The sequence below is a fragment of the Thyridium curvatum genome, assembly GCF_004353045.1.
Source record: "Thyridium curvatum strain D216 chromosome Unknown NODE_66_length_249765_cov_79.631338, whole genome shotgun sequence".
Lineage (NCBI taxonomy): Eukaryota > Fungi > Ascomycota > Sordariomycetes > Thyridiales > Thyridiaceae > Thyridium > Thyridium curvatum.
In genome coordinates, this window is record NW_022156821.1 from 60,627 (window position 1) to 88,623 (window position 27,997).

General features: G+C 56.4%; 8 protein-coding genes across 8 annotated transcripts; 4 read left to right on the plus strand and 4 right to left on the minus strand.

Annotated features, from left to right (window-relative positions):
- Window positions 1–1,706: 1,706 nt before the first annotated feature.
- On the plus strand, window positions 1,707–4,681 carry E0L32_009252 (uncharacterized protein; the record flags this gene model as incomplete). The annotated part of the gene is made up of 4 exons (XM_031144196.1): window positions 1,707–2,015; window positions 2,078–2,362; window positions 2,413–2,598; window positions 2,651–4,681. 4 exons carry the CDS (start codon window positions 1,707–1,709, stop codon window positions 4,679–4,681), a joined length of 2,811 nt encoding a protein of 936 aa, XP_030991220.1.
- Window positions 4,682–5,500: 819 nt separating this feature from the next.
- Window positions 5,501–7,969, minus strand: E0L32_009253 (uncharacterized protein; the record flags this gene model as incomplete). Its single annotated transcript, XM_031144197.1, has 1 exon — window positions 5,501–7,969. One exon carries the CDS (start codon window positions 7,967–7,969, stop codon window positions 5,501–5,503), a length of 2,469 nt encoding a protein of 822 aa, XP_030991221.1.
- Window positions 7,970–8,603: 634 nt separating this feature from the next.
- E0L32_009254 (uncharacterized protein) lies at window positions 8,604–9,005 on the plus strand (the record flags this gene model as incomplete). Its single annotated transcript, XM_031144198.1, has 2 exons — window positions 8,604–8,701; window positions 8,816–9,005. The coding sequence occupies 2 exons, from the start codon at window positions 8,604–8,606 to the stop codon at window positions 9,003–9,005; spliced, it is 288 nt and encodes a 95-aa protein (XP_030991222.1).
- Window positions 9,006–9,509: 504 nt separating this feature from the next.
- Window positions 9,510–12,433, minus strand: E0L32_009255 (uncharacterized protein; the record flags this gene model as incomplete). The annotated part of the gene is made up of 2 exons (XM_031144200.1): window positions 9,510–12,144; window positions 12,192–12,433. 2 exons carry the CDS (start codon window positions 12,431–12,433, stop codon window positions 9,510–9,512), a joined length of 2,877 nt encoding a protein of 958 aa, XP_030991223.1.
- A 1,148-nt stretch (window positions 12,434–13,581) lies between these two features.
- Window positions 13,582–15,125, plus strand: E0L32_009256 (uncharacterized protein; the record flags this gene model as incomplete). Its single annotated transcript, XM_031144201.1, has 2 exons — window positions 13,582–13,911; window positions 13,986–15,125. The coding sequence occupies 2 exons, from the start codon at window positions 13,582–13,584 to the stop codon at window positions 15,123–15,125; spliced, it is 1,470 nt and encodes a 489-aa protein (XP_030991224.1).
- Window positions 15,126–16,910: 1,785 nt separating this feature from the next.
- Window positions 16,911–18,115, minus strand: E0L32_009257 (uncharacterized protein; the record flags this gene model as incomplete). Its single annotated transcript, XM_031144202.1, has 3 exons — window positions 16,911–17,402; window positions 17,475–17,952; window positions 18,033–18,115. 3 exons carry the CDS (start codon window positions 18,113–18,115, stop codon window positions 16,911–16,913), a joined length of 1,053 nt encoding a protein of 350 aa, XP_030991225.1.
- Window positions 18,116–21,291: 3,176 nt separating this feature from the next.
- E0L32_009258 (uncharacterized protein) lies at window positions 21,292–23,346 on the plus strand (the record flags this gene model as incomplete). The annotated part of the gene is made up of 3 exons (XM_031144203.1): window positions 21,292–21,362; window positions 21,436–21,484; window positions 21,553–23,346. The coding sequence occupies 3 exons, from the start codon at window positions 21,292–21,294 to the stop codon at window positions 23,344–23,346; spliced, it is 1,914 nt and encodes a 637-aa protein (XP_030991226.1).
- Window positions 23,347–23,834: 488 nt separating this feature from the next.
- Window positions 23,835–27,945, minus strand: E0L32_009259 (uncharacterized protein; the record flags this gene model as incomplete). The annotated part of the gene is made up of 4 exons (XM_031144204.1): window positions 23,835–27,560; window positions 27,613–27,696; window positions 27,740–27,825; window positions 27,912–27,945. The coding sequence occupies 4 exons, from the start codon at window positions 27,943–27,945 to the stop codon at window positions 23,835–23,837; spliced, it is 3,930 nt and encodes a 1,309-aa protein (XP_030991227.1).
- Between the last annotated feature and the right edge of the window lie 52 nt (window positions 27,946–27,997).

The following is a 27,997-nucleotide window of genomic DNA, read 5'->3' on the forward strand; positions in this document are numbered from 1 at the left end:
GTTTGACGAATACTAAGAGCGCAACGAAGGGTCTGATCAGAGTCTGAAGATGGATTACTGGTGCGACTTGAAGTGGCCATCCTCGAGATCCGGCACAGCGGTGTATTAATGCAGCTGTTGGAGGTAGATGGACGTACAATTGGGATACAAGGAATTCGAGGCGGATAATTCGGCGCTCATATTTCTAGAGATGAATTTTCATCAGCCCTTCCTTTGTGGTAGCATGACCTAAGGTCATGGCGAATGGTGCTGCTATTTCTTGACATCTTTATGCTATCATGCCTCTCTCCTCAAGCTTTGGTGGAAAGAACCCAGTACAGGGCTTTCAACGTCAAAAAAATAAGAACAGAAAGGCCATTGTCGGATACTTAGTTTCAGTCAAAGTTGATATTGTGCAGCACATGAGAATGCAGCTCTTTGGAACCACCTTCTCAGAAGATGGGCTCTGTGGGAATGGGATTTTAGATTTAGGATGTACTGTAGGCTGGAAGCATTCAAAATTTAGATGTTTGATAAAGATCTCTGGTATTTGTTCATACTACCACTGCCAAGAGCTCAAGTAAAGAGGTGCTGCGGAGTTTCGTGTGCTTGGTTCGGCTAATTCGCCCACAAACGCCCCGGCACAGCCTCGGGCTCAGGATCATCAAGCTGTAGATTTTGCACATTAACTCACTTTAGCAGCCTTACACGTCTTTTGGAAGTGGGGCAGTAGGAATAGGTGACATGTGAGGTCGGTGGCAAAATGCAAAGCTGGGACGAAACTTGCCTGACGCCCTTCTTATTAACCCCAGCTCACGTAGAGCGGCAGCACCTCGGGCTCCCGTCCCCCGGCTCGTGTCGATTTCGTGTGTCAAGACAATAGCTTGACCGGCAAGTGAATTGAACAATAGGCCAATAGCACAATCAAAACAATAGGGCAGCCCTGTCCGCCGCCGCCTATTGTCGTTGCGAGGGTTCTATAAAAGCCCTCGCCCTCTTCTTTTATCTTCGACCTCCCACCCAACTTCAACAACCTTTTCTATTCTCCCTCCATCCCCATCCCTCCCCCCTTCTCCTCTTTTCTCTTCTTCATCAACACTACTATTTATCGAGGAAGAGAAACTTTTCTCATCTTCAATCATCATCTTGACCTTCAAGGTTCACTTTGAAGTTCAAGTATCAGCAGCTTCTGTAAGTATCACCAATTTCCTTGGCGCCGTTGATAGGGCGAACTTGAAAAGGCTTGTCTTGGCTCTGCTGCTGCCAGGCATCGTTCCTTCCTCCTCCTACCTTCATCCTCCTACCTTCCTCCTCCCCCCACCTTCCTCGTCACATCTTCCTCCTCTTACTTCCTGATCTCTGCTCTTCTTCCAAGAGTGGTCTCCCTCTCTTTCCCTTCCCTGCGTCAAGTCACATTGATCACCTCGGCCTCGAGGCATCATGACCTCGTTCAAAGCACGAACTTGATGCCATAGGCGCAAGTATCTCCCATGGCGTTTGGCTCGCCGGCAACTTTCTCCCAAGTCATCTACACGATTTGTCCCGCTCGCTGTGGTTCAATTGAGAGACATGCTTCCATTCCTTGCACAACCCAGCGTGAACCACCCTCGATTCGTCTTCCAGGTCTTGCTGGTCTTCGTCTCGAAATCTCTCACTGGATTCCTCGCCCTTCGCCAGCCCCTTCTCCTATAATCCTCCCCTGAAAACCCCCTGCCTCCCTCCTCACCATGGCCAAGAAGAAGAACCGGCGCAAGCCCCGCGCGAAACAGGCACCACGAGATTCTGCTACTGACCAGCCGCAGCCTGTCAATAACAGATCGTTGTCCAAGTGCGGCGCAAGCACTGCCAAGGCTCAGCAGAAAGCCAAAGCAAGTGCAGGAAAGATATCAACTGCGCATCTTCCGCTGCCAGGCCGCGAAAAGAGACCTTGCTACCAGAAAAAAGTCATCAAGTACCATCGAAAGACTTCGAAACGGCGTGAAGACATGGACGACGCGTCCATCAACCCACGGGCGAGCCCGCCCGGCCAGAACGAGGTAAGAGCTACGCTATCCGAGACTCCAGCTGATGAGACCCAGAGCTGACTGGTTCAATACAGGAGTCACGCTCCGATGAAGTGGAATTCATCCTCTCGCGTCTGGATGATTCTCAGAAGTATCTTGGTCTATGTGGCCGATACACCGAGTACTTGATGCAAGAGTTCACCCCCACCGGGGATCAGTACATCAAGACGTACATCTTGGAGAAGTATAAGCCCGCACAGCTGGTGCCAAGGGGCCAGTACTACTACAACGATCCGTCCATCTCTGGTCTGCCCGAGTCTGATGAGCAGAACTTGGATCATTTCAAGTATTGGCCGGATATTCCTGGCGTGATCACAATCGTAAGTCGAACCCCAATGTGTTCGATATCAGATATCTAACATATCGCTAGGCGCCCCTGTCTCTGTCTACCAAGGAGACTTCACTCCGTCACGAGAAGATGCAGGAAAACATGCTTTTCAAATTCCTGCGTGTCCCCGAGCTCGGCGACATGCTCATGGAGAATCTATCTCACCAAGCGATCAAGAATCTCATCTTGACGTGTTCGCAGGCCCACCATCTAGTCTCTCAACTCTTCGTAAGATGTCTGAAGTATTGGTTTACCTGGTCCCAACTAACATGTTATACAGGATACGTGGGACCTCAGTAGGGGAGATTTCCATGGCTGCGATGTCATGCACCGGGAGGTCTGGGCTGCACTGCCAGTTCCTCGGAGCGATCCGGAAGAGCTAAAGCAGGGTGTCGGCAAGTCTGTCGTCGTCTCGCCTTTCCGCCTTGGTTGGTCGGAAGAATCCCCAGAAGAAGGCTTTAGGCGTGGTAACATTCAATACCCTGTGCAACTCACCCATACGGTTCGCCTATTCAGGTCCATTTTCAACTTTGGTCGCAACATTCGAACCCTACACCTGCACCGGGTGCCCTTCCTAACCGTTGAGGGCCTTGGACTTATCCTGGCCGGTGAGACAGATCCCATGCCTAATCTCACCAACCTGGGAATCTACCGGTGCGAGCTTCTTCATTTCGGCTCAGCTGCCAAGATCCTTCAAATCGCCAAGGTCCGATGCAAGGAATATGGTCGAAAGCTTGACGCCTTAGACTTCTATCCTCGACATCATGATGGCCCTATGGTAGAGGGCCGCCTTGGCTCCTTCGGCCTGAGCTGGGGAGACTCGGGTAGCGACACCCCGGCCTCAGTCGCCTCAGAGCTTCTCTGGCGCATCTTGCCTGCAGCAGCAGAACTTTCCTATGATTTCACATCGGAAGCGTCGTCTTTCCGGCAATTCCTAGAGAAGCTGCCTTTGCCTGACTTGTTTGTTCCGCATTGCCTTGCTATAGCGGACCAGAAGATCAAGGCTGGTCTCAACACCCCAACTGAGGACCTTCCAAGTCGGCTTTTGAAGGACATGGTCGCCCTTGTCGAACACCGAGTCATCGACGATGAGGATCGCTTTGCCGGAAATTGGCAGGAATGTTCTGTTTGCAACGAGCAATATCCCATCAACTTCATCCACTGCAAGTCTGGTGATAGATGCGCGGGATGTGTTCTTTCTTCCTGCCTCGACTCCGAGTGGGATCACTACAAGCTGAATAAGCTGTATATCGCCGAAGTGCTTCTGCTTCGGCGACGTAGAGATGACCCAAGAAAGAAAGATGAGGCTGGCCAGCCGATACCTGAGGGTACGCGACCGCTTCGATCTCTGGACGAATTCGTCCAGTCGATCTTTTGGGAGGTGACCGATCGAGGCGATGAGCCTGCCGGTCTGGAAGATGCCAAAGAACTGGTCCAATGGCTGGATGGCGTCCAAGGTGCCCATACCCATGGGCAGCCTGGCAGTCCCCCTCCGCCTGGATTCGCCACCGAACAATGCGTCAACCCTTTCCGAGTTCCCGGATATCATGACACGCCCCGATGCGAACAGCAACCTAACTTCTATGACCCTAGGCGTCGCATCCCGCGACAGATCTATGACCCGGACCCTATGATGGCCTTGGTACGCGCCACACGGTACCTGCGTCCCTTCAACCTGGACGCTATGCGGCAGGCCTATGCGAGGAACTTCCTAAAGTTCACGCTCAGGAAGAAGTACAAGCCCGCGGAGCGCACGGCCGAGGTTGCTGCAAAGCACTTCGAGAGCTTCTTGGGTGAGCATCGTCTACTGGGTCTGAGTATCGGCTCTGATCGTGCCGCTACTATTTTGAAGCCTGAGCTCCATGTTGCCCCGGTCATCCCCTACTGGGGTTTGGATATCCCCAATCCCTGGGACTCTCCTCCTGAACCTTGGCCTTCCGAGGATGCTCCGGTTACTGGCTCCGTTTCTACCTTTGCACCTCTGGTTGAGTCGGCGCCTCAGACCGTGGAGTGGGGAGCCATCAAGGCTCGTGATGAGGACAAGTCTGTCAACGACACGACGTCGAGCGCCAAGAATAGAACCCGCGGCCGTAAGAGCCGAGGACGTAACCTGAAGGGAAACAACCAACGTGGCCAGGGTCAACAGGGTAGCGGAGGCCAGGCGAACGACAAGTCTGGTGGTCAGCGCGGCAACAATGCTCGCAAGAACCAAGGCAATTCTGCCAACAACGGTCAGCGCAACAAGTTTCACGTCCCCGACGACGTGCGCAACTGGCTTACTGAGTCCAAGGCTACGCCGGCCATCTGGTAGACTTTCCTACCAACCACCTTGCTGACTAGAGCAAAGAGAAACGCCCATCCGCTCTGTATTTTACGTCTTGTCTTTACGCCATCCCGTCGTTGGATCGACAGACTTGTACAACTTCTTTCAGCGGCATTATCTATTGGGCAATACTCGAGTGTACATCAACGGGCTCCTCTTGGCCGTCTTAAACAATGAATGTCGAAGTCTCCACTGATCTGACTGAGCTCTTCTTCCACGAGAGAAGACCGAGCTTGCTTTCCTTTTTCCTCATTTTCGTTCAACTGCATCCCCTCCCTTGCTCATTTCCCCACGTACACGACATCCCACACACTTCACAGCACTGATTTCCTTCCATTTCCCCTCCGGTTTCTTTCCTTCATAGTATCAGACCAAAATGAGACGTTGATTCTCCCCATGGTTCCTGCTTTGTGTTTGCGTGCTTTGATTGATTGCGTTCATGCGTGCGGCCTTGATTTGTACGAAATGCGAAATACCTACACTCTTTTTTTGCGCTGTGTTTACGAAGACCTTTGTGCTTTTGGCTTGTATGACCGAACTGGGTGTAGGGCGGGCAATGTGAGATTGACGTCGCATGGGGAAGAAAGAAAAAGAGGAAAAACGGGTCACGATGATCAGGGGACATGTACATGTCACGAGCGGGCGCGAGATTCATGAACAGCAAGAGTTGACGCGATGAGATTTGAATAAGTAAAAGGGGTATCGTCTTCTATCATTTGTAGTATAGCAATAATGGTACAGAGATTATCCTACATTGATGTCGCCACGTAGCTCGAGGCTGTGCCATGTGATTCTACCTTCGCCTCCTCAGTGATTGCCAACTTTTTCTCCCTCCTTGGGGGTGAAGCCTTGCCTGTCCTCCTCCGGCACTGTTTGCTCTCCTTCCTCCTTCTCCACGTTTTGCTCCTTGCTCTCCTTCTTCTCAGGCACATTCTTGTCCGTGTCATCCCCGTCCTGCTGCGCCGGCTGCCTCTTGGCGCTCCCCAGCGCGACCACGTTCCGCAGGTTGCCAAAGCTAAGCACGTCGCCAATCTTGGCCGCGCCGGAGAGCATCATGACGAGCCTCTCGATGCCGCAGCCGAAGCCGCCGGTGGGGGGGAGCCCGGACTCGAGCGCGGCGAGGTAGCTCTCGTCGACGGGCAGCGGCGCGCCGTCCTCGTCCTCCTCGCCGGCGGAGCGCTTGCGGCGGGCCTGCGCGACGAACTTGCGGCGCTGCCAGAACGGGTCGTTCTCCTCCTCGTACATGTTGGCGATCTCCTTGCCGGCGTAGAAGAGCTCGGCGCGGGCCGACAGGAGCATGCCCGTGCGGCGGTCGAAGTACGACTTGGCGAGCGGGGACATGCAGGCCGGGTGGTTGCGGATGAAGATGGGCCGCTTCAGGGACAGGGGCTCGATGAGCGCGGCGGCGAGGCGGTCGAGCAGCTTGGGCAGCGAGGGCGCGTCGTGCGTCAGCTGGTACGTGTCGACGAGGTGGGACTGGCGGTCGAGCAGGTCGTAGAGGTCCTCGAGCGCGGTGGGCGACTCGAGGTTGGGCAGCCGGGCCTGCAGCCGGACCTGGATCTCCTGGACGAAGTCGTACTCGGGGATATTGTCGGCCAGGTCCATCTGCAGGCTCGGCAGGGACTGAAACTGCTCGGGGCGCCACTCGGAGTTGTACTGCCTGACGAGGTCCTTGAGGAGCTTGCTGGACATGGCTATGAGCTCGTCGAGGTTGAAGTAGGTCGCGTAGAACTCGCACGTGGTGAACTCGGGGTTGTGCGTCGTGTCGGCGCTCTCGTTGCGGAAGGACGGGCCGATCTCAAACACCCTGTCCATGCCTCCGACCACGAGCCGCTTGAGCCAGAGCTCGGGCGCGATGCGCAGCGCAATCTCTTTTCCCGGCACGGCCTTGGACGTGGTAGTAAAGGGCCGAGCAACAGCACCACCGGCATTGGCAGCCAGGATCGGGGTCTGGACCTCGGTGAAGCTGAGTTTTAGTAGGGCGTTTCGGATGAAGCCAATGACATATGACCGAAGTCTGAGGTTGTCGATCGATTCCTTGTTGACGAGCAGGTCCACGTGTCGGTTTTGAATCCGCGTGTCCTCGTCGAGCAACTGCTCGGGTAGGGGTACCAAGCTGGGCGTGACCAGACGGGGTAGCTCGATAGCCTCCAGAGTCAGCTGCCCCGACTCCTTACGTATGACTCTCCCCGTGGCAGAGATCACGTCCCCTCTCTTCAGCACTTTGAGAAGCTTCTTGAGGGTGCCCTTGTCCTGGTCAGGGTGGTGGCATTGCACCTTGCCCACATTGACCGTGATCTGCAGTGTCTTAAAGTTCTGCACGATGTCGAGAAAGGCTAATTTGGAGCCGGACGTGCGCACGGCGAGAAGGCGGCCGTATACAAGCACGTACTCTGTCTTGGGACTGTCGGGCGTCAACTCGCTGTACTGCCTGTAGATCATCCTAATGCTGTGAGGCCTCATTGGGTGCCTCAGTCGGACATATCTGAACAGGCCGGCCTCTTTCAATTCATCGACACGTTTCCGGACTACAGACCTCTCGCCCACGCCTTCTTTGACCACCTGTGCCTTGAGATCAACTGGAGCGGCACCGTTTGCTGACTGGGAGAAGTCCTGCTCAGATGCGGCCTTGGCAATGATTTGCCCTACTATCGTGGCGGCAGATCGGCCGTCTTTTGTGCCTTCGGCGTATGGGTCTACGGCTGATTCCGGGGCCCATTGATCGGCGTTGAGATCCTCCCAGGCGTCGTCTTCTATCTCCAGGAATTTTGGCATCATTTCGAATATATCACCCTCGGAGGCTGTACCTATTGTTTTGGAGGTGGTGAAATCGTTCGTATGTTCAGCATCTGCACCATTGCCCAGAGCTGAGTCCTCTGCTGGTTTCAGGTCCAGGTCCTCGGCGGGTTCCGAGGCCGCAGTCCATGGATCTGAATCCTGCTCAGCTGCTGGCTCCCTTCTCTCTTTCTGTGGTTTGGTCCTAGGCCCGCGTTTTGGAACGGTCGCCCCTTGGACGTATGGATACACCCCTGAATGCCACGCTCGATCGATGGCAGACAACTTGTCCGGCTCCTCCTCGTCCTCGGCGTTGGGCTCGGCATCCTCCTTGGACTGGTCCTTGCTGTAGGCCCTCCGCTGTTGCCGGACTGAGGTCTTCTGGCGTATGGAGTGGTACTGCGTCGCAAGGTGGTAGAATCGCAGGTAGGGCGACTGTCGGCCGACCAAGGGCCGGGAGACGTATGGTCGGAGGAACTGGAGGGAGTGGCTGGACGCCATTCTGGCCTTGAAGACTTCTGTTAGCCGACTCGTCCGAGCAGTATATATAGAAGTACAGTGGAAGGATAACAGGAGGAATCCAAGTCAGATATTTGGCATTTGTGATCATACACGTTTCCGTGTCAGTCGCAACGGTTCTAATGTTATGTGGTATCATCATGTGGATGGAGGTGGTTTCTAATAGAAGAAAATATGGAATTGGTGGGCTTACCCTGCTGTTCGCCGCGAAAGAAACCTTCCGCCTACTCTTCAACAACGTATCCGTGCTGGTGCAGAGAGCTTCTTGATATCCATGCAACTGAATCCAGGCGGTGGCCTGTTGTTCTAGATGATTGATCCCAAGCTCCTAGAAAAAAAGTGGTTGCACCTTTGAGAGAGGTCTCCTTTTCATTGCGCTTAGGCCAATCATAGACACAAATTCGGGCTTAAAAGTGGGACCCAAGCTCTTCACACATGCGACCTCGACTTTTCACCGCCCGTCAAAAAACCGCCCCGAGCAAGCGTTTTTGAAGCTTCCGTCCCGGCTTTGAACCTACATCATCATCGTCACTCTCAATCACTCAACCCTCCGGAAAGACAAGAACCAAAACACTGCCCGACTCCCCAAAGCACAGCCAAAGAAGCACAACCAAAAATGTCTTTCCTCGGTCTCGGACGCCCCCAGCCCTCCTCGGCGGAGAAGATCGCCGCCGTCGAGAGCGAGATGAAGCTCCTCGCCGACCTGCACAACCGGTAAGCCCTCCCTATCACCGCTCCCTCACTTCCTCTTCCATCATCGTCATAAAACAATCTTCTTTCCCACACCTCTCTTTCTTCCTTGCTGACAAAGGTGCTCTCTCCATGTAGCCTGACCAAATCCTGCGCGCTCAAGTGCGTCCCCAACGACTACCACGAAGGCGACCTCAACAAGGGCGAGAGCGTCTGTCTCGACCGCTGCGCCGCAAAGTTCTTCGAGGTCCACATGAAGGTCTCGGACATCCTGCAAAAGGAGACGCAGCAGCGAGGCGGGAGCGCCGGCGGCAGCTTCTTTGGTTAATTGAAGACGAGGTGACGCTGTGTCTTGCAGAAAGAGAGTGTGTGTACGATCATGCAGAAGTGTATATGTGGAGGGCAAAGCTATGCTTTTTCTGGCATCCCAAGAGCCTTTATTGAGGGAAGATGGATATGAGACGATGCTTTTGAACTCTGGACTTTCAGAGATTCTTTTGCATTACATGCCATGGAGCCAGGCAGATGGGAAAGATGAATACGTGTGTATATTACACCGGTCAGAATGATCGGTCTGTACGATGAAAGCGCTGGTAACAACACCATCACCGGCTCAAGATGAAATTCAAAAACCACTTTTATTACCATTCTCTCTTTTTGTCTATGAGAGACAAGGGGGAAACCTCTATGGTCATATCTTCGGCCGTGGTATCGAGCCCAGCAAACATAAGAAAATACGGAAATAATGAAGCCAATCTCCAAGAATCGCCAGGGCTATGCAAGTATGAGATACAAAAAAAAAAGTGATATCACACCGTCGTTTCCCACTTGCTCACGAATGGGCATCCTCCTCCTCCCTCGCTCCACCACGCGCCCCATCATCCCGACCGGGCTGCTCCCGATCCTCCCCGCGGCTCTCGTCCCCGACGACCGCCGCCGCAGCGGCCACGGGCCCGCCCCTCGTGATGTTGGGCCCCGTGCCGATGCCCGTCAGCGTCCGCACGAACCAGTGCACCCAGCTCTCCGTCTCGAGCTGCGCCTTGAGCTCCTCGGCCCGCAGCTCCACGATCTCGACCTGCGCCTCGAACTGCCGCACCCCGTCCTCGACCTCGGCCGCCTTGGACGCCAGCGCGTTGACCTCGTACTCGAGCTTGGCCGCCAGCACCTCGACGTCCTTGACCGCCTCGGTCACGTGCGCCCGCTCCCCGGCCACCATCTCCTGCGACGAGTCCTTGACGCGCCGGTACGCCTCGGCCAGCCGGTAGTACAGCTGCTGCAGCTCCTCCTGCTGCGCCGCGTAGTCCTGGTCCAGCGCCTCGAGGCACTGCACCTTGTCCCCGACCCAGGGGCCCAGCGTCTGCTTGAGGCCCAGCAGCCGCTCGTAGAGGCTCTGCGCCGCCTCGACCCTGCTCAGGTGGTGCGCGAGGGCCAGGGGCCCGCCGTGGGTGGCATCGCTAGGAGACTCCTCCTCGAGGTCGAGGATGTCTTCCCAGCCGAGCACCGCCTCTTCGGCGCAGCTGAAGGACATGCGCCGCGGCCAGCGGCTCTCGTTGAGCGGGTGAGTAAAGGTCAGGGTCGAGATGGCGACGCTGTGCCTTCGTTGCAGTACAGTCAGGTTCGTATCGGCCTGCCGGTCAGCCTCCAGGTGCGGGCCTTGCAGATCGTTCGGGTCTGCCACCGAGTTCGCAACAGAGGCGTCTGTGAGCAGGAAATCTTTGCGAGTCTCCTCTGCTCTGGACGGAGGGAGAGACTCTGCAGCTTCGGGGAGCGCGTCCGCGAGCTTGCTAAGGTCGAGCTGCTGTGACTGTGACCTGGATTCCTTGGCTGCCGGCGTCCCTGAGCTCTGTGTGGTAGACGCCACCCCTGGAACAGCGTCTCCTTCCTTCTCCTTCCGCAGGGCAGCCAGGTATTCTTCTGGCTTGTTCTTCCACGTGAAAGCCCGCCCGACCATTGTCGGGCTCGACAGCATCAGGTCGCTGCGCATAACACCTGAACCAGCTGGACTCAGGTAGCTACTGGCGGGAGTGTCGTCTCGTGAAGGCCGGCTGTTGTGACCTCGGAGGCGCCCCGTGTTGATGTTGTCCCTGAACCGACCAAAGCCAGAACGAGCGTCGCTCACCTTGCCTGCAACACTCTTCAACACAGCCTTGTGCAGCGCGTCCTTGTCTCCGGGACTCTCAGCCACACTAAGGGTAGAGCCCGGCGTGGGAGTTGCCGAGTACAATGCTGCTGCCTCTTCCTTCTTCTTGACCTCTACATCTTCGCCCAAAGGGAGCGATTGCGTCCTTCGGCTCGGCTGGGATGCGGCGACCTCCTTGCCAAAGAGCATATTCCCCATGTCGCTGATGGGCTTCTCGTAGTGTTCTGCCACGGATCTGCGTGCCTTGCCATGCCACAGCCACTTTGCCCTCTCGCCGTGGGCTAGGCTGATGAACTTGTTGATGTCGAGAGTTTCAATGTCTCCGATGTTGCCTTTGTCTTTGCCGCCGACCATGCCAATCACGATCTCACCTCTCTTCCCGCCGAATCCCTCGACGGTGGACTTGACTGCCCTCTGGACACCCCAGCCCGCCTCACCAGCGGCTGCCTTGGCACTGATCGTGTGTAGCCTCAGCATCGTCTGGCGGTCTAGTCTTCGTGTCCGCTCCAGCTTGTGCGCCTTCTGAAAGTAGCCAATTCCACGTTTCGTACATTCGATATCAAACACGTCTTTCGCAACGGGAGCGCCATACCAGCTCAGTCGATTCCTTGCGCCCATCAGTGTTCCAAGTAGGGCTGCCACGGTGGTCGGACCCAAGATGCCATCTGTCGGCTCGATATTGAAGTACTCGGACCCGATCTCGGTCCACCAGTCATTTATGCCCGCTTCGGTGCGATCACAGAGTAGGCCGTCTATGTACTCTTGCTCGAGCTTGCCGAACAGCAGAAGGGCCACCTGACAAAGCTTGATGAGCTCCACGACGGCTTGTTCGATAGGTACCCGATCGCTCGTCTTGTACAGCTGGGAGAACTTGGCCTGAGTCGCGGCGGTGGGCTCTGAAAGGCTCATACCTGATCTTCCAGAACAGCCCAGGCGTTTCAGGTCCTCGTTGACGATGAAGGACTGGCGATGTGCGCGTATATCCCCGTCCGGAACAGGAATCACGGTCAGCGCCGAGGGGAAGCTGCTCAGATTGGTGACCATGAGCTCGCCCAACGGGGTGTCCTTGGGCCTGGCATGGTATTGTTGAATGGCCTTGAAGTAGACTCTTAATCTCGGAGACCAGTCGTTCTCATCTGCGGGTATCCCCAGCACGCCAACAACTATTGAGTGGTCCGGATCGCCGGTGTATGTCGCGATGACCAGGGTTGGGGACTGCCGAGAGCAGGCCCATTGTTCAACTAGATACAGTTCGTAGCCCTGCAGTTTCTGTCGACGCTCGACGACCTGAACGCACTCATCTTCTTCGAGGTAGCTGTGAAGTAGCCTATGATTAGAGCAGCTCGTACATGGAGAAAGGAAGCTTGCACTCACCGAAGAGATACTGGGTCTGGAAACACAACATGGCGGCGCCTGGGGGTAGATGAACCCTCCGAGGAAACCGCCTGTGTCTGTACAGACCCTTCCTCCTTCGCTCCGCCCGAGAGCAGTGTGCCTGCAGAAGCAGGGCTCGCGGTCAAGTTGCCCTGCGAAGCCAGCCGTGCCGCCAGTATGTCTTCTCTCCTCAAATTCCTCACATCCGACATGGCTGGGGGTAGGAAGGGGAAAGAAGACATGTCGGGAGGGGTCGAGACAGTCAGGCCTGTCGACCAGCTTGGATGATCGTTGGTACGGCGGTGGGCAGCTGTATGCTCTGCGACATGGTCAAACCGGAGGGGTGCAGAGCTCGGCTGTGTGCATGTGCGTCGTGTGTGTGTGTGTGTGTGTGTGTGTGGTAGCTACCAACTCGACCAGGGTTGCGTGAACCACGGGCAGCTAGGACATTGCTGCAGGGAACCAAAGACCAGCCAGCAGGAGTCACAAGAGCTAACAGAGAGGCGTTGGCAGCGAAAATCTGCGGTGTGAGGCCCGGCAGGCTGCGTATGCGGGTAAAGTTGTAGACAGATTTGGGAGCGAAGAGGCAGCCTTTTCAGAAACCGGCATGTGATGGCATCAACCTTGGAAACGCTCCCCAGCTTTCTTCGCTACAGCCTTTTTTACAGCTCTCCAGAAGGAACACCCGCTCCCGTGCCGCTAATCGAGCCCTCCAATGAGGAGCGAAGGGCGGTCCAACGCTGCTGGGTTGCTGGACCGGATGGTCGAGTTTAGCGGGCGACAGGGGGTCATTCCCCCTGCTGGTCTCGCTGGTCTGGGTCAGGTCCGCCCCATCCATGGATCTGAATGCAGCGTCATGCGTCACCAGGACGGGTGCCGATGGGGGGGGTATCATGCCATCCACAGGGTGCTCTTAACTCGAGGTGCGCTAAAGACGGCTCCACTTCCTCCCCCCATGCAAGCTTGAGTCCCGTCCATCAATCCACCGACCGACTCGACTCTTGGGGACGACACTCTCCAACAGCCAGACCTCACGACGCAACCAACCTGCGAACACACTATCTTCCTCTGCCCTGTTACACCGAGCGAAACCTTAAACTTGGCCACTGGGAATATTTGGGCAAGAATATGCCAGACTTGACGGCCTCTGCTCGATAAAGCGAGTGCTCGAGCAGCTCGGAGAGCCCACACGACTTTATCCCCCCACCACCACGTCCAGACCACGAAGCTCCGGCAGCAAAGATCGTTGCACATATTTGAAACAGCTGCTATGTTTGCTCGCCAAACTGTGCCAACATCATATAAAGAGTCAGAAAGGAGACAATAGTTGCACCCGACGACCCTCATTCTCTATCTCAGAACCAGCAGAACAACTCCAGGATCGCCCGAGATGGCGGACAGCATGCCGGTGCTCCAGAAGGAGCTCAGTCAGATCTCTCGGAAAGCAAGTCTGACACCAGCCGTCAACGACATGGACAAGATGATCGCGCATCTAGAAGCAGTGAGGGAACAGGTAGCCTCAGGTACGTGGATAGCATACTCCCGCCTGGTGCAGAGTACCGAAAAGAGACTGACCTTGGATGCAGCACAAGACCCCCATTCAGCTGGACTAGCCATGACACGATTGCAAAACCCGATCAAGGAAGGGTTCGAACAAGTAAACGAGGATCTGAAGAGGGTCTCTAAAGTACAGCGAGAGTTTGGAAAGTCATTAGACAAGGTACGCTTGCCCGCCGATACCCTTCGACAGCCGGGATCGTGACGTTCTTACTAACCGTGCTCTTTGCTGTGCAGCACTTCCCCTCCAAGCCTTTACCGACCGAGCACGACGCCATGGCTAAGCACCATACCCTTATCAACCGTGCCATCGCTATGCACCTGCTACGGGAAGGTCAGTTTAATGTGGCCAGCACATTCATCGAAGAAGCAGCGGACCTGTCGCAGCCCTTGCCACCGGAGGACGACGTCGAAGATGCCGATGACGATGCCGACATGGAGACGGACGAGGACGAGGAGGGTGAAGTACACCACCATTCACATGCGCACGAGCCGCCACATACAGAACTGGCCAGCATCCAGTCTGCCGAGCTCCAGTCCCAGTTCGCACACATGTACTCAATACTACAAGCACTGCGCGCCCACGACCTCGGCCCTGCCATAGATTGGGCGCGGTCAAACTCGGAGGAGCTAGAGGCAAGAGGTTCCAATCTCGAGTTTGAGCTCAGCAAGCTGCAGTTCGTGTGGCTCTTCAAGGGCGCCGGGCAGCACGCGGGCGTCGCATCACACGAACCTCCCTTTTCCAGAGCGCGCGTCGACGAGGCCCTCCTCTACGCCCGCGAGCACTTTGCGCGATTCCAGCCCCGCCACCTCCACGAGGTCCAGCAGCTGGCCTGCGCCCTCGTCTTCGCCTCCAACATCCGCGACTCGCCCTACGCCGCTCTCTTCGGCGAGGACGCCGCCTCGCCGGCCGCGGCCGTCGTCGACGAGGAAGACATCTCCCCGCCCGTCACCACGACGGCCACCAGCCTCGGCGGGCCGCTGGACGAGGTGGCCGCCTCCTTCACGCGCGAGTTCTGCAGCCTGCTGGGCCTGTCGGCCGAGTCGCCGCTCTACGTGGCCGCGACGGCGGGCGTCATCGCCCTGCCGCGGCTCATCAAGTACATCAGCGCCACGCGCTCGCAGCGCACCGAGTGGACGACGGCCGACGAGCTCGCGTTCGAGACGCCGCTGCCGTCGTCGATGATCTACCACTCCATCTTTGTCTGCCCCGTCTCCAAGGAGCAGACGACCGACACCAACCCGCCCATGATGCTGCCCTGCGGGCACGTCCTGGCGCGCGAGTCGCTGCAGCACCTGACCAAGGGCACCAAGTTTAAGTGCCCGTATTGCCCGTCCGAGGGACACACCAAGGACGCCAGGCAGATCGTCTTGTAGGATAGATATTGCGCCGACTTCCGGGCAGGCGAGGCGGGGAGGCTGGTAGCGGCTGCGGCTGCGGCTGAGGATGGTTCCGACTCGACCCCTGACAACGCGTCGGCAGACAGCAGCGGCACGGATGTGCCTGTGATGTCTCACGTCTCCGACGAGGACATGCCGTGGAACTCTGGCCCGATGATTCAGAATCTGATGGTTCAGCTGAGGTTTCACGAGTGGCCGGGGCTCGGGTTGGGCGGCAGTGCCCCTGTTAAGGACGGGCTGGAGGGGCCCGCGGGCTTCAGTTATCGCGTCTTCGACCCTTCTTTCCTGCCGGATCCCCAGCAGAGCGACTGGGCCGATGGAGCTTGAAACGGACTTGTTTTGTCTTCGGAGCGTTACTGTTGTTTTGTTTTACATGCCTATATCACGTACAGCCCAATTTATTCATACTTGAGCTGGCTAGCGAAGGAAGAGTGCAGCACGGAGAGATGAGGAGGGAGAGAGAGGTTTGTTTGATATGCAGTTATGGGGCACTCTGAGAATGACGAATCCGGACGGTTTTTGCATTTTGTGTGTTGGTTCATGGGCATCCGGAGTTGGGAAGGCAAGGCAGGCCCACCCCGGGACTAAGTCTCGGTATGATTACCGCCCAGGTCTTTTGCACAGACAGGCCTGATCGATGTAGCGTTGGGAATCACCACCCTCTCGTTGACTTAGAATAACTTTTGTTTCCGACACCCCTTGGCTCCATGTGAGCACTGCATCGAAGCGTTCATGATTGGAAAGGTGATCTAGGCAACTTGCGAAATTCAGTGGCCTGAGCTAGCTCTCCCCATCATTCCATATGAATACAAGCCAGTCATAAGTCAGAACTGAAGGCACATATGTGTGCGTGACGGGGTAGGGGGCTGTCTTCCGAGCTTGATGAGCCATGTATGTATGTAGTGAGTGACTCCCATGCCGTAGCTCACACTAAATCAAGAAGAGCAGCATGTACAACGTTTCACGTAAAAGATCTCTCCATCTTCTTTTTTTTTTTCTGAATACAAAACCCCCGAGTTCCATGATGTGATGAATCCATGTCATAGCAGCAATGTCTCCGGAAATAACTCTAGTGTTCATATAACAGGTATAACAGGGGCAACATAGCAGTCTAGTCGACATGCTCATCAAGGATATCAAAGGGGAGGAGCCATGAGCGAGCAAGCAGAGAGGCTATACACAACCTTCAAGCAAAATTTCCCATTTCAACAGCGTCTTTCTTCGTCAGGCAGACTACTGTTTGAGGAGAACAAATCAAGTATGGTAGAATTTGATACCAAGAGAGTCTAGGAAAACAAAAATACACAAGTTTGCTCCCCTCATGCTATGATTTGTGTGACAAAAAAAAATCCCACGCCCTTACCCATCCATCTATTGCACTTTCCTGCCCCCCCGTTTAGAGGTGAAAGACCATGCTGATGTTGTTAAGGGCCTGTTTGTCCGGATTCATTTGAGAAAGGGGGAGGAGAAAAACGCCCAATTAAATAGGAAATATCTGGTGCCGGCTTCTCTTTCATCTCCAACCGGAACAACGTTGTTTCGATGGAATGAGAACCGCGGTGGTATCTGGATTCGTCGCGCCCCCTCAAAATTTTGCCCCCCCTACTACTACTACTCTGCGGGTATCCTGGTGAGAAGAGAGGAGAGCCTATTTGACTAGGTCAATCCTGCTCTCTTTCTGTTTTCGTTCAAGTCGTTTCTGTATACACTTCTAAATGAATTTGGTATTTTGCACTCGCTCTCATCCAATCTTCGGGCCATTTAGTCGATCGTCATCCGGCTCGGCAGCTGGGGCTTGACGTCGCTGAGGCCGATCGAGTTGGCGTCGGGCTGCTTCTCCTCGTCGGCGCTCTTCTTGAGCAGGTGGGCCTTGAGGCCGGCTCCAAAGTTGTTCATGCAGATGAAGGCGTTGACGATGGTCAGGATGATGAGCAGGATGGTCAGCACCGAGAAGGCCGTCAGGGAGCGGCGCACAGCGATGTAGTGGTCCCGGAAGCCGGGCTGGTAGATGCGGACGAGTTTGAAGAAGAAGTAGGCGAGGCCGCCAAAGTAGAGGGCGATGATGGCGATCATGCCGGCTTTGATCTCACGGCGGGTGAAGAAGGCGGCGAGCAGCAGGATGGCGATGGTGATGGGGATGGCGGCGATGGTCAGGCTCAGCTCGAGGTCCGTCTTGCCCGTCACGATGACGAGGAACTGGACCGTGAAGCCGAGGAAGAAGAAGAAATCGAACTTAAGGAGAGCGATGTAGATCTGGAGGTCTTGGTGTTAGAGGAAAACGCTTCGAAATACTATGGGGACCACCACGCATTCACACAAACATACCTGGTAGTGCAAGAAGCGGTTCTTCATGCGGTAGTCGGCGCCGATCTGCTTGAGGATATCCCAGGCAAAGACCTGGTACAGCTTGTAGGCGATGAAGGAGATGATGATGGTGCCGAAGCCGAGGATGATGGGAATGGCAACGAGGTAGGGCCTGCATGACTGCCACAGCCAGTCCAAGCCCTGGTTGCCGTGGTTGGGGTCGGGCTTGATGGCGCCCGTGTCCTCGAGCTTGTCGAACGAGGTGGAAATCTGGTCGATCTGGATGGTGGTGTAGACCATGAGGGCGAGGTTGGCGAAGCAAATGCCAATGACCTGAATGGTATTCTTCATCCGCAGCGCATCCCATACCAGCACCAGCTCGTAGAGGAAACCGAAGATGAACAGCGTCAAGAAGGTGGGGATGGACTTGTATTGTGAGTTGTTTGTGTCGTTATCCGAGTGGAAGTCGACGTTCATTTGGAACTGAGCGAAGACGTATCTGCATAGGGGGGAGGGACCATGTCAGCAAATCCATGGAGTCGGGGCCGTTCTCGTCTGTCGCCATATCCCGCTACTTACGCCTCGAATGCCAGACATAGTATGGCCTGGACGGTGATGGTGCCCATAAAGGCCTTGGGCCACTTTCCCTCGAGGAAGCCCATGATGTTCCTTCCTCTGCTGCTGGCACCGCTTGAGGGGGCGATGCCTTCTCGGTAGTAGTAGTTGTTGTTGTAGGCCTGTTGGGAGAATTGGGAGTCGGCGGCCAGAAGCGACCGGCGCGATTCTTGACGGAAAGCCAGGACGGGCTGCAGGTGTGCGACCCCTCGGGGGGAGGTCGGCTAGCTAGAGACAATGGCGGTAAGAGGTCGTTTTCTTTTTGTTTGCTTCTGGCGATGTAAATTGCCGTCTCCTAATGGCGATCGGTGGTCGAATCGAACGAGAAAAAAAAAGGAAAAAAAGATGAGGTAAGAAGAATCGAAATGAACGTTGAGCGACCGGATGCACCCAAACGGCTCGTAGCGTATCCAACGCACTCCTTTGTCCGTGATCAACACCGGTAACAGTTGAACCAGAAGACAACAAGAGCGGTAGGTTTTGGTGGTTTGTTATGAGTTGTATAACAGATTGCTCGCAAAGCTGTGTGGTTGTTACGGGACGGCTGAAACACGTCGAGGAGTGAAGTGTTCGAGGGAGTACCGGGGTTGGTTGGCAGGTTGAAGTCTTGGCTGGGCTGAAGGCAGAGCACACCCCTGGTCGTTAAAAGGCCGCGTTGGAGCGAGGGCCGGGGTATGTGGAATGCTGGTGTCTATTTCAGGGATGCGAGAAAAGAGTCGAGTTGCCGAGTTGCGACGAGGTAGCGAGTGACCAGAAATGGGAGGGAGAGGGAAGAAAGGTGTCGGGCGAAAACGAGAGGATGGTTGAAAGAGTTTAGATACGTCAGGAAGGGAACGACGGCAATGGAAAGGTGGGATGCTGCTGGCAGTGGTGGTGGTGGTGGTGGTTGCAGATGGATGGTCAAGCAGGATGTGTGGATGGTTGGTGGATGGATGGCCAGAGAGGCGTGAGAGGGAGTGGAGGGGAGTGGGAGTGGGGAGTCGAGAGATCAATCCTGGAGAGAGGTACCTCAACGCTCGTGTTGCTGCGTTGGACCAGTCGAGCCAACGCAAAAGTCAGCCTTGGCAAGGTGTGTGGACAAGGGATGCCAAGGGGTCTTTTCCTGTCTCTTCTGGCTCGTGATGGGGTCCAGCAGGGCAATTCCTAAACAGTCACCCTTCTTGGCTCGGTCCTCAGCCCTGATGAGCATGAGCATACCTAGGTAGCATGCACTGCACTTTAGGTATCAACAGCATCGAATCAATCGTCCTACTCCGTACCGAGTTCCTACCTAGTAACTAGCCTGTAACTAACTAACTCAGGGGCTGTGCAGGACAAAAAAGCACAACCATCCCAAAGCAAAAAGTCCCGAGTGTTAGTGTCGCCAGCCCACGTCCCACGCACACGGCCAGAAATATCCCTGAAGATCGCCGGAGCGTCCAGTCAGGTTTGGCTCTGGCGCTCTGACGGGAGAATCTAATGCGTGGGACGCGCAACCGTCGTTCCCATCAGGAGGCCCCACGGCCCCTCGCGGTTCCACATGTGTTCCGCATTCCACTAACAGGCGCGACATGTGCTGGAGCGTGCCAGAGAGAGGGCTTGGGGGGGACCTTGAGGGCCTCCCATCCATGGATTTTGGCACCCAAACCAGCACTGGAGACGGGCACCCCGCCTCGCGCCGCCCTCCCTAGCCACGCCCGCAAATGCCCCAAGAGGGCTCCCAAAGAACGCAGAAAACGCCCACTAGGACTCCTCCCAGCACGCTAGCAGACCCGCACCCAGGATCCCGAGTGCAAGGAGATGAGACATGGAGGTGGACGTCGTGCCGTGCTCCGTGTCTCTTGGTTGAACTTTACGACAAACCTACCAAGGACGTATGTAGATTAGGTTCACGGTAAATACCGCTCACTCAGTTAGGTACTTCGTTCATCCATGTGTCTGCAACTCCTAGGTAGTCAGTCCTTCCAGAACATACTGTAGTCCTGGATGAAGAATGAATCTGTTGTCTCTGTCGGCTTTCACGTGCTGTCGCCCAATTGACATTGACATTGACCTACGTGCCGGGTCCATTATCTCTTGCATATCGGACCAGACGCAAGAGAGGTAGGACAGGCAGAGGGATAGAGGATTGGTCCCTTGGAGGGTGCCTAGGTAGGCCTGCATCCTCACGTCACTCGAGCGATCCGTACCTGTTGCCAGCCCATGATATGGAGGCCGCACGCATCATACCATGGTGATATCACGGGCGGCGGCAGCATATTGAAATGAATAGCCGGCGTTGATAAGATCGACCCGACGAAAAGGCTGGCCTGGTTAGCCAGACTGCACAGCCTGGCCCTCAGGCATATCGGTGCCAGGATCGCTGGGGCGATGGTATTTGGGGATTTTCAGGGTACAGTTCAGGGTCCTCGAGATGGACATTATACTTTGTAGTCTCCTTGATTGAGCACGATTGAGAAACAACTGCCGCATGACGTCTACGGAGTGCATGTCATTGAGCCCCGTCGCCGTACCAAAAGGCAAGCCCCTGTGCCGGAGAAGCATACTGACTTTGTGGCTGAGCATCATGCCCGGACTTGAGCGGAGGCTGAGTCGCCTTGGTTCGACAACTGGAAACTCCAACAAGACCCTCTCGGCGCGGCTTCTCTACCCGAGTAGGCAATTGAGTATCGCAGGTCTCCTACTTGTGTATTCCTTTTAACAGTGAGATGTCAGTGCAAACACTCGCTTCTAATGCGATGGCCCACGAAACCCGGGTGCGTCCTAGAGTCCTAGAGAGGCTCACACGCTGTTGTGAGCGGCGGCCAAAGACGATTCATCCGTTTGAAAAAAGTGTTATGGCCTCGAACACAAGAGGCACCACCTGCAATGTAAAATGTTGAAGAAACACATGCTCTTCCCCTTCCCAACTCACGATTCTCGGAGGGTCGGTAAGCAGGTACGATGGATGGTCTTGTGGACTGTCGGAGGCCCTTGCATTCTTGCATTTGTACCTACCTTGGTGTACCTTATCGGCTTATCGCAACCCACCCGTCAATGTCAAGACTTGGTTTCCCGCTTTGCGACAATCCGGCGCTAAGATGCACGAATTGAAGATCGGCTGCCGGCGCGTGTAGTCAATCCAACCACCAAAAAAAAGTAGCGACACCCAGGCACACATACACCCCATCACACGTCCCGCCGGTCAGAGCCTCACTCGCGCGCGCACGAGACCAGCCGGCCCTCTCGTCGACCCAAAAACACCATGGCGGCCACCGAGATGGACGCAGACGACGAGATCCTGCGCAAGCTCGCCTCGGGCGCTGCCATTGACTAGTATGTCGTGCCCGGGCCAGTCTATCCTCTGTCCGTCACCTCTGGTCGCTAACTCTCTTGCTCTTGCGCCCAGTTCCATATGGCCCATCGTGCTCGCCGACATTGTCGCCCGGATCGAAAAGGTAAAAGACAGAAGAACCCTGCCCGGCTCGGGAATCGCTGCTGACATGCCATGCTTCCTTGCCCGCAGGCCGCGCGCAACGACTTCCCCATACCACGCATCCCCCAGCCCAAGCAGGCCTCACCCCTTCCAGAACCCAGACTCCTCGACCCTCTACCCTCCTCCGACCCCATAGACCCCTCCGCCGAGACCTCTTCCGCCACGGCAGTCGGCAACGATGACAGCCAGCGCTCCTCCTCGCAGGAGACCAACAAGGAAAACACCAACCCCGTCTCCGCCGCCGCCGCGGTGCAACCCCCCACCACAGCAGCAGCACAACCTACCAGCAGCGCATCAGTACCGCAGGACCCGACCGCCCTCCCGCCGCAGGTCGTCTCCCTCATGAACGACATCACCAACACCCTCACCACCTCCTTCCCCGTCTACCCGCCGCACACGGCCCAGCGCCTCGCCGAGCTCGTCCTCGCCCCGCGCCAGCACTACCGCAGCCTGCCCTCGTACCTGCACGCCCTCGACCGCGTCGTCCACGTCACCAGCGGCAGCAACGTGTTCCCCCTCCCGCCCGCCGTCCCGGACATGTCCACCATGACCCTCATGTCCAACGGCCCCGCCCGCGACGCACCCTGGGTCAACGGCACCTCCTCCTCTCCGGCTTCATCGTCCGCGTCCAACGCGCCGGCGCCCATTAACGTTGGCTCCGACGAGGCCCTGGGCGGCGCCCTGCTCACCCCGATCCCCTGGCTCCATCGCCGCACCGCCTCGAGCTCCGTGTCGGGCGGCTCCTCCTCCCCTCCCGAGCCGGACCCGGCACAGCTGGCTACGGGGCAACAACAAAGTCCACAGCAGCAGCAGACAGGCGGCGCTCAGAGCCAGGCCCAAGGCCAAGGCCAAGGAGGAGGCCAGTTCGAGGGGCAGGTCCACACCGAGACCACCGAGACGATCGAGGGCCCCAACGGCATGGGCAGCATCGAGACGGTAAGCATCTCTGTCAACGGCATCCCGAGCCACGGCGCGACCGTGCAGGTCCAGCGGGGTGTCACCCAGGGCGAGCTGCTGAGGCAGGAGCAGCGCGCGGGCGTCGTGCCCGTCACGCAGCTGGCGCGCGCCAGCATGCCCGCCACCGCGGGGCCCATCGGGCTCGGATCCGGCGCCGGCACCGGCGGTAACAACGCGTCTCCCTCGCCGTCGCCCTCGGTAGCAGTACAAGCACAGGCGGGCGCTGCCGGCGACGAAGATACAGCCATGCCAGACGAAGATGCAGCGGACCCTGGCCCGACCTCCTCGGCCTCCGCCGCTGCAGACCAGGACGAGGACGACACGACAGAAAAGCCCGCCGCCACCGGCGAAGAGGACTCGCCCGAGCAGCAGTCACACCAAGAGATCCCGCACGCCAGGGGGCCCGAGGAGATCGGCGCCGCCGATATGGGTCCTCAGAAGGAATCGAGCTCCACCTTCGTCACATCGCCCTCGGGCGCCGTCGAGATGCACGGCATCGACGTGGCCGCCGCCGTGGGGCGCAGCAAGGCCGACGACACCTACCAGCAGCAGAGGAAATCTAAATCCAAGTCGCCGGAGGCGGCAGCAGTAGCAGCAGCAGGTGGTACCGAAGACGACGAGGACAAAGAAAACGACGGCAAGGCGGCGGCGGCGGCGGTAACAGAACGGGCCAGGAGGGCGACGACGCCGAAGCGCGAGGCCGAGGGCGGGCCCGACGATGCGGCCGAGCCGGCGGCCAAGAGACTTAGGGAGGACGAGAGCGCCGGTGCTGCCGCGGGCGAGGCCGGCGACGAGGGCGTCAAGAAGGATGCGGAGGGAGACACGGTGTTGACGGATCAGGATGTGGACGGTGGGAAAGAGGAGTGAATCAGGAGGGGGGTTCAGCCCTGAAGTCGAGATTCATGACTATGCCCCCCTTTCTATGTGTACCAGGCACTCACTCATTGATTATGCTACTCTTCTTCCTTCCTCTCTGTCATTCTTAGTGGTCCAACAGTCGACTACCAAAAAATGTATTCTTTAGAAACCGATCCATTCCTGGTTGAGATGGAGCAGAGGAGTTTTTTTTTTCCTTTTACTTTGGCTCGGGTTAGGGGATCGACAGGTGTTCCAGGGGTCTTTCTACGTAGATGTTCCAACTCAAGAGACACGATCATGACTTTTTGACTCTTTCATTCCGGATGACTGGAGAGACGATCGCAATTGTTAACTATTGCTCGAGATCTTTTTACAATCGAAAGCAAAGCAATGCAATGCAATGCAAATGCTACGCCATGCTCCGCTCCCCAAGCTAGAAAAGCACCAGTCTTACAATCTCATCTACCAACACACTACACTCTCCATCACTCACTCGTTCACCCCTCAATCAACTTGCTGATGCTCTCCCTCAGGATCACGCTGTTCTGCTTCTCGTCGCGCCGGACGCGGTAGAACGTGTCGCAAAAGTCCGAGACCTGCATGTGGCGCAGGAACTCCTCGTCGTGCGTGATGACGATGAGCTGGAAGTTGGCCTGCGCCTGGCGCGCCTTGATGATGGCGTGCAGCGAGACGGCCAGCGAGCGGATGTTGTCGCTATCGAGGTTGGTCGTCGGCTCGTCGAGCGCGATGAGCCCGCAGTTGACGCCGAACGACTCGGCCAGCGCGAGCCGGATGATGATGGACGCCAGCACCTTCTGCCCCGCCGAGCAGCGCCCGCGCATGTCCATCTCGGTGTCCTGCTTGACCATGCACAGCCGGTAATTGTAGTTGCGCTTGCCCGTCGCCGTCTCCGACTCGGACCGGATCAGGATCGTGTCGATGTCGGTGCCCTGGTACGTCGCCTGCCACAGCTCGCCCGCGATGCGGTTGACCTCCTCCATCTTGAGCGAGTGGTACTGCATGATGGCCTTGTCCAGCGCCGACGAGTACCGGCCCAGGTCCTCGATGGCCGCCTTGGTCGTCTCGACCCGGATGTGCGCCTCGCGGTACTTTGCGCTGGCGTCCTTGTACTCCTGCTCCCACTCCTCCAGCACGCGCCCGAGCTCCTCGTCCTTGGACCTCATCTTGGCCATGACGGCGCCGCGGTTGGCGTGCATCACGTTGTGCTGCTTCTCGAGGGCGTCCACCTCGGCCTTGAGGTGCTCGTAGTCCTCCACCGCATGCCGAGACTCCAGCTCTTCAATCTCTCGCTTGAGCGTCTCCAGGATCCGCATGTTCTTCCGGTAGGTCAGATTGTCGCTGATAGTCTTCTTTTTGCGGTCGCTGTTGTCCAGGTCGCTCTTCAGCTTGTTGACAAGCGTCGCCAGTTCGCTGATCTCCTTCTCCAGGTTCGCAATGGTCTGTTCGAGAGCTTGAATGGCGCGGGCATTCGCTGCCAATGCGGCCGGACCACCTCGGTCAATGTAGTCCTGGATCTCGGCCTCGATCATGTTCAGCTCGCTCACCGTGTGTGCGATGCTGTCCCTCTCTGTGACGAGCTTCTGCTCCTTGCCACGACCTCGTTGCAGGGTGTCCTCGCGGATCGACCTCGCTTTCGCAATCTCGGGCTCGAGAGCCTCCATGTCTCGATCGGCTTGCTGGATGAGTTCTCGTTGGTTTGTGTTTTCGTCCTTCAGCGACTGGATCTGGCCCAGTAGATCATTCCGCCGCTCGCTCTGACGGATGATGTGGCCAATCTTGTTCGTCAACTCACTCTTTTCGAGCTCAAGAGAGTTTACTGAGTCTCTCATGCGCTGCTTGTCCGACGTCAGCTTTGCCACTTTGCCCTTTGCCGCCCTGATCTGCTCTGCACATGTTGCTTGCAACTCGTTGATCTCTTCTGCACTTCGTGAGGGGGCACCAGACTGCTGCTGCGAGGCAAGTCGATCGATCTGTTTCTCGGCTTCCTGGATCTCGCGGAATGTCTGAGCAATGTTCATGACAGTCTTGCTCAGCGATTCGACATCCTGCCGTTGTTCATCTGCCTCCTTGTATGCAGCATCGTTGTCCTCGAGAACTCGCACCAGTCCTTCTCTCTGAGCTTCGGCTGCTTTCAGCTCGTTGCGGAGGGCAGGCAGCTCCGACTCGAGCCGTTTGTACGTATCGTACTGAGAGCGTACGGCTCGTAGTTGTCCTAGTGTCGCCTCACGCTCGTCCTTGTCCTTCTCAATCTCCTTTTTGTGCTCAGCGTTGAGGCTCTTGGCAATCTTCTCCAGTAGGCGGGATCGCTCTCGAGGCTGGTCAACGAATTGACGCTCGCAGAGGCTGCACTTGTTGTACTTATTGAGCGTTGTCTGAGACTTGGAGTAGAACTCCTTGAGGTGGTCGAAAAGAGTGATATCCTTCTCGAGGCTGAGAATGTCGCCCTCGAAATTCTCGATTTCCTCTTGGTAGTCCTCAATAACCGCATCATCCGAGTCCTTGGCGGTCTTGAGAACGTTGAGCACAGTCGCCTGGCACTTTGTCGACTCTGCCAACGACTTCTGTTGCTTGTCCCGAATGCTCGACAACTTGTACTCGACCTGTCTCAACTCCTGTTGCGTCGCTTCGACCTGCTTTCTTGCGGCCGAAACGGTAGTGTTCCGTTGTTTCACAACATTGTTGAACTCGTCTTCCAGCAGCTCGGGCTTCCAGGAGCCACCGATCAGTGAAGTGAGTTTGCTGTCCCAGGTATTCTTCAGAGTGTCAAAGTTCCGCCTACGCTCTGTAAGCTCCTTCTTCCTGAGGTCTAGCTGGGCCCGTTCAGAGGCGAGTCTTGTGCACTCAACCAGCTCGCGGCTCAAACGGTCGCTCTCGCTCTCAAGCTGCCACAGGCGGTCGTTCTCCTGTTGGATCTGACTATCTATGTCTGATCCATTCAGCTCGTCAAGGGCTTTCTTGAGCCGCGATTCGAGATCCTTGAAGTTGGCCTCCAAGATGGCTTGAGCGCCTTCGTCAAAGTTCAGGTTTTGGACCGTGGTCTGCAAGCTAGCCAGCTTCTTCTCGATCGCAGCCATCCTCTGTTTGGCCGTCACCCGATCTTGGGTGCGAGCAGCCTTGCGACCTTCGAGGTTATTGATGGCAGCCGTCTCCTTGTCGAGCTCCTTCTCGTTTTCGCGCTGCAGGCGTTCGAGTTCCCGTTTCTTGTCTGCCAGGACCTTCTGGATGCGATCGTTGAAAGCATGGACCATGTTGTCCGTAAGGTCACCATCGTAACCACGAATCTCGTGCTTCTGGGCCGCCTCGCGCACCTTTGTGACGCGGGTTTGGAGCTGCCGTTCGTACTTTTCCTTGTCGGACTGATGCCGACCCTGCTCTGCGTGTTTCGTTCCCAGGAGTGCCCGAGATTCGCTAACCTCTTTTTGCAGCTGGTTGTACTGGTTGGTCTTTTCCTTCCTCTCATCGTCCATGCGCTGCATACGGTCTTCATACTGTGCCAGTTGCTCCGCGAGGTAATCGTCAGGCTCTGTGAGCTCTTCAAGGCCGACACGCAACTCCTCGGCAGCCTCCTTGCGATCGTCGTACTTGTCCTTCTTGTTCTCGAGGTCATTGACGATGGTCTGAAAGCTCCTGGCCTGCTCTCGCTTCTGGTACATCTGTGTCTCAACCTCGTTCTTGGCGATGTCAACCTCCTCGCAATCGGCGCGGAGTTGTTCCAGCTCGGCCTCGAGATCCCTAGCCCGTTTCTCAGCCTTCTCAGCTTTCTCCTTGTTGACCTTCTCGGAGGCTTCAAAGATCTTCGCTTTGGACAGATCCTCTCCTTGCTTCTTCCGTAGAACTTTGAGGTTGTCGATCGCCTTGGTGTATTTCTGAGCGTCGAAGATCTCATCGAACTTCTTCTTCAGGGTTGAAGGCTCGCTGAGGGGCCAGAGCGATTCGTCTTGGTGACAGAAGATGACGGCGTCGAGAATGGCCGGAGGGACACCGAGGTTATCCGGAACCAGCTTGTCGAGCTCTGCGGCCCTCTGAGAGACGACACTGCGTTCTCCGTTGGTTTGTATGACAAGCGATCCGTCCAGAGTCTTCATTGACCTCGTATTCTTCTTCATGGTCACCTGTATACTCCGGGTGACAACCATCTTGCCACCGGAAGTAGGTCGGAAGGACAGCTTGACCTGGGCCATGACTTCCCTCTCTCCACAAAGCTAGATTGCATGATTAGACCCGTGGTCGAGGAGAAGGACAAACAGCGCTTACCTTGGGGTCGTGGATAAAGGCACCGCCCTTGCTGTTGGGCGGTTGCTCGCCGGTGGTCGCATACTTGAGACACTCGATGATGGTCTGTTCAAGGATGTCAGCCCAGGAGAACGTTCCAAACGACTACCAGTCGTGTGTTGAGGGCCTTGCCGTCTTTCCGGAGCCATTGTATCCAACGATCAAGGTCAACGGGGTGTTGAATTGCATAGACTCCTGGGTGATGGGGTTAAAGGACCGGATGCTGGGGACGGGGTTAGCAGACAAAGACAGGAGAACGGAGCTTGGCCGAAATGACGCACCCCCGGATGGCCAACTTGTCGATTTTCGCTTCATTGTGTCAGCTACGGGCGACTATCATTTGCATGGCAAGAACAAACTCACACCT